At 40.0% G+C, this 14,218-nt stretch overlaps 1 protein-coding gene across 2 annotated transcripts in view; it reads left to right on the top strand.

The window, feature by feature from the left end:
• The window catches only part of LOC113029441 (vasoactive intestinal polypeptide receptor 2-like), a 45,243-nt gene extending 31,935 nt beyond the window's left edge, over positions 1-13,308 (top strand). Inside the window, exons 5-14 of one of the 2 annotated variants that reach the window (XM_026180295.2) lie at positions 898-995; positions 3,509-3,647; positions 4,759-4,909; positions 6,662-6,722; positions 6,955-7,024; positions 10,198-10,289; positions 10,725-10,863; positions 11,566-11,607; positions 11,708-11,798; positions 13,113-13,308. In XM_026180295.2, coding sequence (XP_026036080.2) covers positions 898-995; positions 3,509-3,647; positions 4,759-4,909; positions 6,662-6,722; positions 6,955-7,024; positions 10,198-10,289; positions 10,725-10,863; positions 11,566-11,607; positions 11,708-11,798; positions 13,113-13,165 — 936 coding nt within the window. In that variant the 3' untranslated portion in view covers positions 13,166-13,308. Of the gene's footprint in view, positions 1-897; positions 996-3,508; positions 3,648-4,758; positions 4,910-6,661; positions 6,723-6,954; positions 7,025-10,197; positions 10,290-10,724; positions 10,864-11,565; positions 11,608-11,707; positions 12,059-13,112 lie in introns of those variants that run through there. The other variant, XM_026180294.2, reaches the window with a different exon arrangement.
• Positions 13,309-14,218: the final 910 nt, after the last annotated feature.

The following is a 14,218-nucleotide window of genomic DNA, read 5'->3' as shown; positions in this document are numbered from 1 at the left end:
GTGTATATCTGGTTAATTGCCAGATGGTGTGTCAGAGGTGGAGAATGTTGTTTATACATGATGAGATAGCAACGAACGCCAGGCACTGACAAACCCACACATTGCGAGCAGCATTAATGCTCTGCGGGTGTGTGTTGGCCAGAGTCAGAGGAGAGGTTTGAACTGTTTTGAGAAGGAACAGATCCTCATTCTTATCTGGACCCTCCCCTTATTGTGAAAGAGCATCTCCACTCTGGACAAAGAAGCAGTGGGCAGAATGAGTGCCGTGTTTCATCAGTGTATCATCACCGCTTCGTGGTGTGGGAAAAATTTCCTGGACAGTTATTTCTCACACCACGATTTTCCTCCTCTGTGATCAGACTGTATTTATAAAAGGAAATACCCTTGTGCAAGTTATGAAATCCTCAGTGGCCGTTTATCCTTTTTCGGTCGAACTATTTTGGGATTTTACAGGGGACTAGAGAGTTCTTCTTTACTTATTCACTATAAAACTCAAAACATCAGAATCACAAGTACAATAAAAGTCAATACCTGTCCCTGCAGTTACAGCCTACATACGTGTACTGGACCTCTATGCGTACCTTTATGTGGACCAAAGGAGTAAAAGGTGCATATTTGTACAACTTCTTCTAAATTTAGAGGTGCCTAGAAAAGAAAGCAATAGATTCATGGCAGAAGAATAGGACACACATTTATTTTAATTAATTCTACTCAGCAGTCATTAAGGCAAAGAATGTCGTTAAAATCTACATGAACATTTGAGGTGCTCACAGGATCCACTGTTACACTCAGGATGGGGACCCAGCTGTGCTTCACAATCGATGTGACAGCAGCTCCATTATTTATGATTCGATAAGCAGGAAAATAATAATAATTCTGTTTTGTGTATGTCTGCAGCTGGTCTTCTACAAGGCGGTGCAGATTCTGTCCAATCTGGGCCACAGCCTGTCAATCATCACTCTGCTAACCAGCACCATCATCATCTGTTTGTTCAGGTAAAAACACTCACTGACCACAGCTCACGGAAGCACTGTTTCAGTTTAATTCATGGTGACCAGAATTACAAGTCATCTCAAGGCACTGTATACTATAAAGACAAACAACACTGACAGAACATTAGTGACCACATAGTCAGAGAAAAAAAATCCCCATAACAGGGACAAAAGCACATGTTCAGAGACCACAGCGCTGTCACCACTTGTTTGATGAATGGGAAAGTGGAGGAAAGAGAAGCATAAAGGAAGCTGTGGAGTCACAGACAACCAGGAAGTGCAAATATTGAGCTGTGTAGAGTTTCGTCTGATGCAGTAAAAGTAGAAATAAAAACTATGAAAGCACCTCATTACACACAAAACTTTATTATTGTCCAAAATTCAAAAGTAAAATGCTTCTGCTGCAGATGTTTAAGATGAACTCAGTTTAAGTGTTCTCATATAAATATGTAATAATATTAAATATTTAATAAAACAGCTATTAAAAAGCTACTGTTAAAAAACATCTCCTGTAACTACAAAAACTGCAACTCTTTTACTTTACACGTGATTATTCTGATAATTACTTGCTAATATTTGTTCTTTTTCCATCTAAAGTACAGATCTTATCTGATCCTAGAACACTGAAAGCAGAGCCGCAGACGACTTGTCTAGTGTCCTGATCACCCATCAAAGACGAGACATAATCCCCAATATGCATGTTCAAACAACCAGAAAAAGCAGCTGTGCTCTCAGTTTGCCCAGCTGCAGGCGCTGATGACAGGACACAAACACACCCATTAATTTGACTCTCAGTCAAGCAGACTAAAGCAGATCAATCCTACTTTAAGATACTTTAGTCCAATTTGATTTTAATCAATGTCTATTTTTAGATTTCACTGGACAAGCATTGATTGCCTTGCTTGTCCTGATGGTGCCATTAACTTCATCAAGGCATTTACTCAGGACATAACATGTTCCATCACAGTAACCCTGCACAATAGTATTTTTACCTCTTCGTAAAGTCGCCCTGAGAGGTCAAATGGACACCAGCAAATTAAAAAATGCTGCAAAAGCACACAAAACACAACTAAAGCTGAATGAAGCAAAATGAAGTAGGAAAAAAAAGCTAAAACTAAGAAGCAACTGATAGTATTGGATGCTTCTCTTGGCGGTCAAAGGGTGCATTAGAGGGGCTTTTATTCTTCGCCTCAGGAAGAAAGCGTGTGTTAGGCAGACTTGCTGAAACAAGCGAACAGGTTGGAGAGGCACAGAGAGGACAGAGAACACAAACGCAGTGGTGGCATCTAAGGACATGCTGTGGAAGAGTGGAGACAGGAGAAGTTGTCGCTGCTTCGTGGAAAGTCCCACAGCTGCCTGAGCCTGTGGCAGCATAACTAAGAGATAATTCATGGTCACCCGACCCAGCTTTAACTATAACTAACTATAACTAGAAGCTAAAACTTCTACAAATTGTTGCCTTTGGATGTCATGACTTATAATGTTGTGTGCACATGGACGGATTCAAATTTTCTTACTTACCTAAAAGACAAAGTAAAAGTAACAAAGACAAGGGCGATGCTTTTGAGCTTAACAAGGACACTGCTGGAAACATCCACAGGGGTGATGGTGGAACAACCTAAAATAAACATCTCTTATATGTAAATGAGGCTTCTTATGAAGGACAAACAAAGGTGCCTCACACTTTTTCTATTAATACAATAACCCTGAAAAGTCTGCAGAAACTGTCTTTCTCTTTTTAAACATAAAAATATGGTGACGAATGTAAAAAAAAACCATGAAACTTCCCTTTTTGAAATAGGTTTGTAAAGTTAATGATAATGACTAATCTAACATCTCAATTTAAATTCCCTGAAACAGTGAAAGTTGGTATGTGAAGAAATCAGAAACAGATGATTTTGTCTTCAGTTTTACATCATAGCTCCAGATTTCTATTCTTAGACGCTGCCAGAGTGACTTTGCACGATTCGTAGTCTCATGCTGGGCCCTCGTGCAGCCCCTCAGGTCATCTTTTTAAAGAAAACAAATACAGGGTTTGGAGAGCACGTTTCTTTAGAAAACTCACATTTACTACACCAGCAGACTGCAATCAGAGTTTGGGGTCATGGCTCTGACCTCTTCAGTCTTCTCACATATGTTGAATGAATCATTTTTGTTCTTCTAAAGTGCGGAAATCCTGAAAAAAACGTGAGGTGTAAAGTCAGGCAGGGTCCAGCGCTGAAGGCAAAGTTATCAGTCTTGTTGTGCAAATATCCTGAAAAGTCAAGATAATTTGAACAAATGATGTATTCAGAATCGGGTTATATAACACATTTTTATTTATATACTCTTAACACTTCCGAACATACGGAGCATGATAACAGTTTGTAGAGATGTGCGAAGCTCAGTCTGGATGGACTCCAGCTGCTCACTCGGCCGCTATCAACATGTTTAGATACCGCATCCTTCAGTCAATTCACACCCAGACACTCTGTAAACACACTTCTCTATGTTTGCGTGTGTGTGCGTGTTTACAGGAGACTCCACTGCATGAGGAACTACATCCATCTGAACTTGTTCATGTCGTTCATCCTGCGCGCCGTCGCAGTGCTCGTCAAAGACACCCTGCTCTTCTCGTATGGTGAAACCACAGACTGCAGCCAACAGCCCTCGCTGGTAGCCTTTCACGCATGAAAACACACACACATTTTTTACTTCACCGTTAAACACATTTACTATATGTACAAAAACCTTTAGATGAACCTTAATTAAAGTAGAAACAGGAGGAGTCTGTATTGGTGATACCAACGTTCACCTTTAAAAAACTTTCTGGGCTCTTCCAAGCATCTTGGAGATGAGCACTTTATGAGGCCATCTGTTGCAGGACTCTTGTAGCTGAACTGAATGTTTGGTTTTTTATGACTCTGGCTAAATGTTTGGACTCTTTGTCATGCAGAAGCATGAATTTGGAACCAGTTAGACGCCTTCCTGATGTTGTTTTTGTGTGTGTGTGATGGATAAGAATCTAATCTATCTAAATGTTTTGCACGGCACTGAGGGTCCTTAGGCAGATGGCTATAAATGACCTCAGAGTGAAGCATTGGAAACCATTCACATAAAGAAGCAGCTTTAGTTTAGAAAACTGTGGGTGGCTTGCAAAGTTTACCTCTATATCTGCATTTTTTCCAACATGTCCACACATGCTGAAGAGAGTTTTCAAATTTGCATTTCTAGCACCGTTAATCCAGGAGTCATGGGTTGGATATACAGTCCTGTGCAAAAGACATCACTCATTTCTTCTTCCAAAAAGCCAGACTTGTAATTTATAAAGTGGTCTTGAGCAATAGTTCTCCAGCTTTGAATGTTCTACCATGTGGATCACCGTTCATGGAGCGGTTAAAAACAAATGTCTTTCAGTTCTGAGAAAAGTAAATTAGTAAATTCATTGGAAACAAGCGCAGATTTTTTTAATACACTGGCTCAACTGCACATTTACACAAAACATTTGAGAAATCTTTTCACAGTGTAAAAACAGTCACCCTAATGCCAGTCATCAAGGTTCACAATGAAGTTGGTGATTCTTCTAATTCTTTGTGAAAATGTATTTCTTTGTGGTCAAATTATAATATTACATACAGAACGTTACTATGCAAACTATAGAATGGATGTAACAAAGCATGTTGCTGTGTGTGTGTGTGTGTGTGTGTGTGTGCGTGTGCGTGTGTGTGTGTGTGTGTGTGTGTGTGTGTGTGTGTGTGTGTGTGTGTGTGCGTGTGCGTGTGTGTAGGTGGGCTGTAAGGCCAGCCTGATCTTCTTCCAGTACTTCATCTTAGCTAACTTCTTCTGGCTGCTGGTTGAAGGTCTTTACCTTCACACGCTGCTGCTCGTCCTCCCCACCTACTCCTTCCGCCTCTCCATCTACATGCTCATCGGCTGGGGTAGGTTGAACCACAATGAGAGCACCGTAACTTTATGTTGTCTTTACAGTCTTATTGTCCTGGTCTTATGTGTAACCACTGATAATGTTCCTATCACCAAGTTAATGTCTTAAAACCCACTGAAACATCTGACGATCATGCATTAAAAACACTTTATTAAAACTGAATAGAAACCAAAGACAATGTAAGACAGTCTAAAGATGATTTAAAAAAACGAATAATAATGGAAACCTCAGACTCCTGGTGAAAGTTTAGAGCACTTGTATTGTGGACTTAGTTTGGTTTCTGCACAGAGAAAGTTTAGAGTTATCTGACATGAGTGCAGTGAAGTAGAAACAGTCCATTAACATCACTCAGCTAACAAAGTGGTCGAACCATCAGGGAGCTGAGCTACTTGGAACTTTCTCTTTCTTACAAAGTTTCACATACTATGCAATCCAGTGAAAAACTAATTACATCCATGATTTAGTGACTTTTAAAACCTTCTTTATCAGCAATAGCTTGAAGTAATACCTTTTTGAATGGCTTTATCAGTCTCTTACATTGCTGTGGAGAAATTCTGGCACTCTTCTTTAAAATATTACCTCGGTTCATTGAGATTTGCAGGCATTTGTTTATACACAGCTCTCTTAACGTCCTCCCGCAGTGTTTCAGTCAGGGTGAGGTTGGACTTGCTCATAATCTTTTGTCCCAACATTTTTTTTCACATTTACCATCTGCTGGCCAAAATCTGAACTATTTCCAAACAAAGCGCAGTCTCTCTCTCTAGAGACGAATTGAGTTGTGAAATTTGTTCCATCATTACCACTCGGTTGAATTAATCCTGTGCTAAACTGACCCCTGAAACCGTTGAAGATTAACCTTATGCTTTAATATGTTTTTGACACGGATGGCTTTTGTTAAGCAATCTACTTAATGTACAGTAACTGGGCTAATTGTTCCTTTTAACCTTTATGTGCACATAAAATGAGACTAGCTGACCTGCCCAAGCTTAGCTGTTGGCAAGTCAGTGCTAAACAATGTACAAATGACCTCTTCACAATGAGCAAACACACTTCTCTGCTACATAATGTCTGCCACTACCCACACAGCACATATAGGTCAGCAATACATCACTGCGCTCTTTGGGATTCATGCTAGGTTAAATTTATCACAGGAGGTGTTGATGCAAAGCAGATCGAGCCCTTAAGAAAATCCCTGCAGAGAATTAAGCTCCGTACGAATGAGGCTGCGAGAGGTCAGGAAGACCAGAAAAGTTTATGAAAATAACAATTCATTCAATGTTCCCTGGTTGCAGTTAGCGTGCTATTAACCCTGCAGTTTAAAAAAATCAATTATATTGATAAATTTAGAAATTTCATAGACAGCCCTGTTGTAGCACCCCTTTAGCCTCTGCAAAACACAGTGCCAGCACTCAGACAACCAGCAGACAGTGCGTCACGCTGCTGAAGTGAGCTGGTGTATTCAGGGAAAGTCCGGGCAGTAAACACTCTCCTGGCCTCTGCGTTCGCTCTCTTCCATTCTGTCTCAGCTGCTGCCTTCTGACACCTTCCTTCCACTATCCATCTCCACTTTACCAACAGTTCCTCCCCAATGCATCACCGTTCAGCCCCAGATGTTTAATGTGTGTGTGTAGACGTCATATTTCCTTTGTGGCACTTTGCGAGGATGTTCTGTGCCTGCCAGATAGAGAACCTAAACAGATCCTCTTCTCCTCCATATCTACCTTCCTCTCTACTCTCTGGTTCTCAGGAATCCCTCTTGTGTTCATCGTGGCATGGATCATTTGTAGGATATACATGGAGGACATGGGGTGAGTCTGCAAGTGTTTAAACATTGTTTTCACAAACTGTGTCAAGGTCAGTGCAAAAATCAAACGTTACAAACTTGCAGGCGGCACATTATGCTTATCCTTAATTTCCACCACATGCATGCAGTTGCATTGGTTGAAGCTTATATCAAAAATAATGCATCTTTGATTTCATTTAACCATCTCTAGGTCAGGAAATATTACAAATCTCACTGACTTATTTACTCACTTCCAGGTGTTGGGAGATGAACAACACCCCCATACCAAACAGAGTGATCAACTGGCCCATCATGGCATCTATCATTGTGAGTTTTGTCCCAGGATAACCTTGCATACATCAGACAGAGTTTTTTCATGAATTAAAAAAGCACTTCTTAAATGTTTTTTCGGCATCCTGGACACAATCCTTATTAGTTATAAACAGTATAAAGAATTGACCTGAGTAAAAGTGAGTGGATCTGTGGTCAGGATGATTGTACACACAGCCCATTATGCCCCACCAGTGGGTATAACACAGTCTAAATTAATAGGTCAAGTCTGTTTCGTCTGTTTTTTGTTGTTGTTGTTGTTTTTAGTCATTAATCTGCAATTTGAACTGAAATCCATTTTCATTTTCACCTGCTTTGTCCTTGTTTTCATTTTCTCATTTTATTTTGCTTTCTTCTACTAAAATATAAAACATTGGATCATTATTTTTATTTTACAAATAAATATTCACCATATTAAAAATGATGCACTATTACAGAGCCTGTACAGCCACACATTGGTTTTTAGAGTCACACACTTACTGGACACATCGTTTAAGTGCTCCTGTTCAACTGATGCTAAATGGAAACATGCCATGCAACATTCAGATGGCAGGATTTGGCATTAATGACATGAAAACATGGATCCTGCTTTTTATCAAAGGTTCAGGCTGTTGCTGGTGGTCTAATGATGGCAAGAATGTTAGCTTCACTCACTTGGTACAAACTCAGCATCATTTAAAAACTACAAAAGTATTGCTGCTGATCTGTTTTTGGTCAGCAGCAATACTCAGTACTTTTCTAGGGAAGATGTTATATACAAATAACGAATGACTATAGCATTCACATCTTTATAAACCATACCAGAGTCAATCTGCACAATGAGTCCTTTTAATTTTGAAGCTTTAACACACATAGATGGTTATACTTTAACTCTTGGACTGAACCAGAGCACTTTGTACTGTAGTTTTTATTTTGGTAATAGAGTTTGCTAAAGTACTCACAGATAATGTTTCTTTTTAACATACTGTTTATTGTTGGGTTTCCAGGAGAAATGTTTAAGGATCAAAACTAGTTGATGAGGTTTAGCAAAAGATCACAGATTGGGATAAAATATTCTGATTATGTCAAAAGTGTCACAGCCAGAGTGATCTAAAACAAACAAGCAGTGCAGGCATAAATCATCCTTCCCATTGAAATCCGTTAGTTTCAGAGTTGCAAAGTTACTCCAGCAACATTCATTTCCATACGCAGCATACTAAAAAATTACAGTGTGACATATTTTATCGCTATTTTTGGATTTTCTGTGAGACTTGGCCTCAGATGGTGGATCTCTTTATTTACACTGGAAATCCCAGACACAATTATATCCTCTGATACAGACATTCATAAAAAAAAGGCTGCTCAGTCATTGAGAAAACATCTGCAAACAGATAAGTTTTAGATAAAATTCAATCAGTCAGCAGTCGATTTCAAAACATGCGAACCAGCAGATAATCCATCAGAGCTGTCATGCTGAACTTTTCTATTTTTACTATTTTTACTTGTTGCAACAGTGAAGCTCTGCTTGATCCGTTGTGAGCGAACTGCTTACTGCTTGTTTTTGCGAAGCTCTATGTAACTGACGTTGTACGATTCGATTGTTGAGCATTTTGCAATAATGTGTGCTCTAATATATGCTTTGTGCCATCAAGTTTCCATTTATATTTGGCTATAACTACGATTTATAGATGTCTTCTAAATATATGAAATGCAAGCAGTTGTAAAGTTATTGTTCTGAAAACGCATTCATCTGTAAGGACATGGTCTCTGAATGTGTGCTTGTGTATGTTGGTACATGACTGGGCAGGTTTTGGAGCGTAGCTTTCTCGTGAACTGCTTGTTCAAACAGTATGACTGAGTGATGGAAGTCACTTAACACAGAAAACCAGAGAAAATACACTTAAAATTAGGGGAATGCATATACAAAAAATACACCTCTGAGTGATGTTTTGTAAAAATATTTGCAACATGTCAAAAGCTTGTTTGAGGATTCAGATTTGGTTATATGGTCGAAGTTAGAGTTTTTATAATGCAGCATTATTTGAACACGCCTCCCTTGCTGGCCTTTGGTCCCACTGTGGCTAATGATCCAGCTAAGCACAGCTATTAGCTGCACTTGTTTTCATTTCGGCACCTCTCAGTTTTTGTAACCTGGTTGGCTGGTTTCTTATTCTTGAAAAAGTATTTTTTAAGTATCATCATCATATATGTCACATAAACACATGTATGTGGGTGTGAGCCCCTCCACTTACACTGCAGCTGATTTTTATCAACATATGGGAACTGCTCTTCAAAATGAATTGAAACCCAGCTAAGGCCTTTGTGTGTAGTGTTTAGATGTTCTTCCTGTGCCCGTGTTTGGTGCTGGGGCTTCCTCTCGTAGTTCAAAGACATCAAAGGTTAAAGTGCTGATGCTAAAATGGCCATGGACGTGAGATACATAAAGTCCTTAAAGTTTGCACTCTAAAGAGCTTTGAGTGGTTAGTAAAGCACTCTGTAAATGCAAGTACATCACATTTCACTTACTCAGGTCCCCAGCAAAAAACCACCAAGTGTGGAGTGGACTGTATGAAGGGTTGTTGAGCTTTACAGTGGACGAGTATCTCGTCACTTGGCTCCGTGAGGGGAGCAGAAGACTGACAGATGGACTCGGGCCATGTCTGCAGTGATGTGAACACTATACTGGTCCGTTGTGGTAAAGAGAGAGCTGAGCGTAAAAGCGAAGCTGTCAATTTACTGGTCGTTCTACATCCCTGCCTTCAGCTGTGGTGACCTAAAGTGACAGTTATTTAGAGGGACAGATTAGAGCTGCTACTCCTCCACATTCAATGGAGGTGGCGTGGGGATATCTAAGATTATGACCTGAGTGAGGAGGCCCTGAAGTAGACCCAGGACATGCAGGGGAGATTATGGCTCCCAGTTGGCCTTGAAATGCTTTGGTGTTCCTCAAGATGAGCTGGAGGAGGTAGCTGGGTGGAGGAAGGTCTGCGTTTCTCTGCCTAGGCAAACTTATCCAGACAGCCTGGGTAAATGTGAGAAGATGGATGGATGGAGTTCGGAAACACAACTGTACAGTCAGTTTTTGGACTCTTTGCTCCTGGACAGACAAATTTCATAGAAATTTGTTTCTAACCTTTCTACACTTTTCGCTAATATGACTCCTCTTTCTTTCTGCCGTGTTTCTCTACAAGATCAATTTCATCCTGTTCATCAGCATCATCCGCATCCTGGTGCAGAAACTGCGCAGCTGTGATGTGGGCGGAAACGATCAATGCCAATACAAGTACGTCAAGGAACTGAGGAGTCATATTTTTACCTCCGAGCTCTCGCTGATTAGATTCATATGCATTTAAGAGGGCTTCCTGATAATGTGGTGACGAAAGCAGCAGTCATATCAAATCTCCTCGACACATTAGACAGGAACCATTATCACATTATCAGCTAACTGTGTTTAAACTTGGACATCTTAGAATCAATCTTCCTGCCTGTTTCTGCTTCTCAATCTGGAAACAAATGATTTTGATTATTCTTTCTTTACCAAACAAATAATAGCCATTCCTTCCTCATTGTAACTCTCCTTTTTAATATCCAGAATAAACAATTTTTCTGCACTGTTGAGAAAAAGTGAAAGAAAGAGATTTCCCACTGATGGTCTCGCAGATAAGTTTTAGTCTAAATGTATTGTGTGCATTGAGTGAGTATTATGTGTGTTTATCAGGCGCCTGGCTAAGTCCACACTCCTGCTGATCCCTCTGTTTGGGGTGTATTACGTGGTGTTTTTCTACCTGATGGAACCGGAAAATGAAAACGTGAAGCAAGTGAAGATCTTCTTCGATCTCGGCCTCGGATCATTCCAGGTACTATAAGACATTTAAAAACATAAAATTCCTAAATAAAATGATTTGCCTTTTTTGCTCTGGTAGGAAAATGACTGTAGTGGAAGATAAAAATGTCATCAAGTTAAGACCCAGCAAAGGAGAGAACCACATCAAGAATTTTGACCCTTACAAGATAGTCATGTATGATTGGGAGCTGTAGTAAGAAAAATAAACATTGCATGTTCTTTTTTTAGCTCATTGACTGTGTCCTAGTTTAATGTCCGGCTCTGTGTCTGCACACAGTCTCCATTCTTTCCCCACATCCTTGACTCTTCTCTGCGGTCTTCCTCTTTTCCTCCTGCCGGGCAGCTTCTGTCCAACATATCCACCATCTCACCTCAGCCTTGCCTCTCTAACTTTGTCCCCAAAGACTCAGCCTGAGCTGTCACTCTGATGTGCTCATTTCTTGTGCTGTCCCAACAAACCAGTCATTTAAAGTTGCCTCCACACTTCTGCCTTCCTTTCTCTCTCACTGCCTCTAATAAAGGCAGAAAGAAAAGAGGAAGACAATGCAGGAGATTGATGAGTGTAGTGAATGAGGACATGCAGTGGGTTGGTGTGACAGATGAGGATGCTCGGGATAGGTGGTGACCCTTAAAGGCAGCATCCTTTAGTATTAATATAGCCTTGTTTCTGACACGTTGGCACTGATCTGTTATGGTGGTATTTGTTTCCTTTTAGGGTCTAATTGTAGCGGTTCTCTACTGTTTCCTCAACAGTGAGGTGAGCCTATGCATGTGTTCTTCGTAACATAATTTACAAGATTTTTTAATATATAATATATTTAATATAATTCTACTTCTTCTTTTTTTTGCACATAAAGGTTCAGAGTGAGCTGAGGAGGACATGGAAGTGTTTTTCTGTAAAGCGCTGCGTGGGACAGGACTTCAGGCTCCACAGCGTGAACCAAAATGGTACAGAAAGCTCGACCCAGTGTTCTAGAAACTCCCGAGCCCAATCCATCCTGCAGACTGAGATCACCGGGCTGTGATCTGCGACACAAACAGCCTGTTTTGTTAAAGACTTTGAGAACGGGCGCTCATGTTCGGTCAGTGTGGAGGAATTATACTTAACCTCGCTTTTATAGACATATTGCCTGATGCTGCAGGGACTGAACTTGTGGCTTGCAAACGTTTTTGAGGTGAAAGACTTCGTTTTGGACCGTCAAACCTCCGGAGATATATATATTTTTTTTCCACATCGGCGTGAGATTTCACAATGATCTTTAACATTTTTAAACACATAACGGATGAAACAGTGCCTCCTATAATGTTTCCAGAACAACAAATTCATTTTTATAATTATTCTCCACATCCAAAGAATGACTAACTGACTTGAAAAAATAGTTTTCAAATAGTTAATGCACAAATTAAGACTTACATAAAAATGCTAAATCCATATTGGAGAAAGTAACCATACAGTTTATATACCTGAAGGTAGATGTATACAGAAATATTCATATTTTATGTTTAGTTTTGTAGGGCTGATCTAGTTCTTCCTTTCATATAAGCTTTTCTTTTTTTAACTGATATGCAGAGTATGTTTGGTTAATAAGGTTCATCCATACCTGCTGATTAGTGCTAAGTAAAAAAAGAATCCACCTCATAATAAAAAAGCCGTACCTATATTTATATGGCTGAGTTATCTACAGTTGTACAGTTGATATGAAGGAAGAAATTAATTATAGAGACCAAACGTGTTGTTCATATCAGGCTGTAAACATGCTTATATGTGCCGTGAAGTTGGGCATTTTAGCATGGCAGGCTATGGGGATGTGGAGCCAGCCTCACGTGGCCAGTAGAGGAACTGCAGTTTTTGGTGCAGTTTTTCAGCTCTGTTGGTTGCTACTGTGACGTAGTAGATGTTGCAAATTATGTTGCAAATATGCTTATAGGTAAGCATATTTATTCCTGCTTTTCAGTTCAGTCATCTCACAGGCTGTTCAGCTCATTAATATTGTAAGTTAAGACTCACTGTCCAAGAAAAGATTCAGGAAATATGCAAGGGAAAGTTTTTGTTTAAAAATCTATTTATGTTTTTTTTTTAACGAAAACAAAGCTGAAAAAATAAAAAATAAAACCAAATAACGGCAGCTCAAATCCCCGACCTCTCACTTTGAAGCCCCACTGAGCTAACTGATTCAGACACTGAGCTGATTATTGACATGGGAAGCAGAGACCACTACTGTATGTGGAAACAATGTCAACATCTGTCTGTTTTTGGTGCAGATGGGCTACTGCAGCAGAAGAAGACCATACCCGATGGCTCTCCTGTCAGCTAAGAGCAGGACACTGAGGCTATATTTCACACGGGTTCACCAAACGTGGACAACAGAAGATTGGAAAAATGTTGCCTGATCTGATGAATCTCGATTTCTGCTGCCACGTTTGGATGGTAGGGACAAAATTTGGTATAAATATGAAAGGATGGATCCATCCTTTCTTAGATCGGTTCAGGCTGGTGAGCACATCCCTTCGTGACCACGGTGTACCCATTTTCTGATCGCTGCTTCCAGCAGGATAATCTCAACCTGGATTCTTGAACATGACAATGAGGTCACTGCACTTAAATCGGCTCCACAGTCACCAGATATCAATCCAGTAGAGAACCTTTGGGATGTAGTGGAACAGGAAATTGGTAGTGGATGTGAAGCCCACAAAACTGGAGTGACTATGTGATGCTATCATGTTAATATGATCCTAAACCTTAAAAGAAAGCACAGGAGGTTCAATCAGGTACTAAGAAGGGGTTATTATTAGTGTTAGGAGCAGGGTAAGTTACCACAGTGATGTAGCCACGTAAACAGAGATCCACCTTCACCTCCAGACTTTAAGCTCAACATACTGCAGCCTTCTGATCTATTACTGTAATTTCACTTTGCAGTACACCCCTCTGTTTTGACTGGCAAGATATCATTGGTGTTTCCTGGGTAACTGTAGCTCTTGTCACTCTTCATTTTTTCATGTTTTGAATGCATTTGATAACAATGTGTGTTTAAGTTGGTACCAAATTCAGGGCTCAACAAAAACGGCTGTCTGAACAGCACGTTATCGTCAGTAATTTCACTATGATCCTCTTGAAGTTCAGTTTTTTCCTGAAAGTCTATCATGGATCATTGCTGTTTTACATGTAATTTAATAAGGCCTACCACACCTGTTAAATGTATTGTTTTTTCAGTAACTCCATTTACTTTCCCTTATCACGTCAGCAGGGAATGAACGTGATAGCATTCAATTTGAGATAAAATTAGAATACAGATACTTCACTTTAAGGGTGATCAGTGTTTCCCACACACAGAATGTTCTCATCCAAACGAACTCACTGTAACAGAGTT

Source organism: Astatotilapia calliptera, chromosome 9 (genome assembly GCF_964374335.1).
Source record: "Astatotilapia calliptera chromosome 9, fAstCal68.1, whole genome shotgun sequence".
NCBI classification, from domain to species: Eukaryota; Metazoa; Chordata; class Actinopteri; order Cichliformes; family Cichlidae; genus Astatotilapia; species Astatotilapia calliptera.
This window is presented reverse-complemented; position numbering and strand designations above follow the sequence as displayed.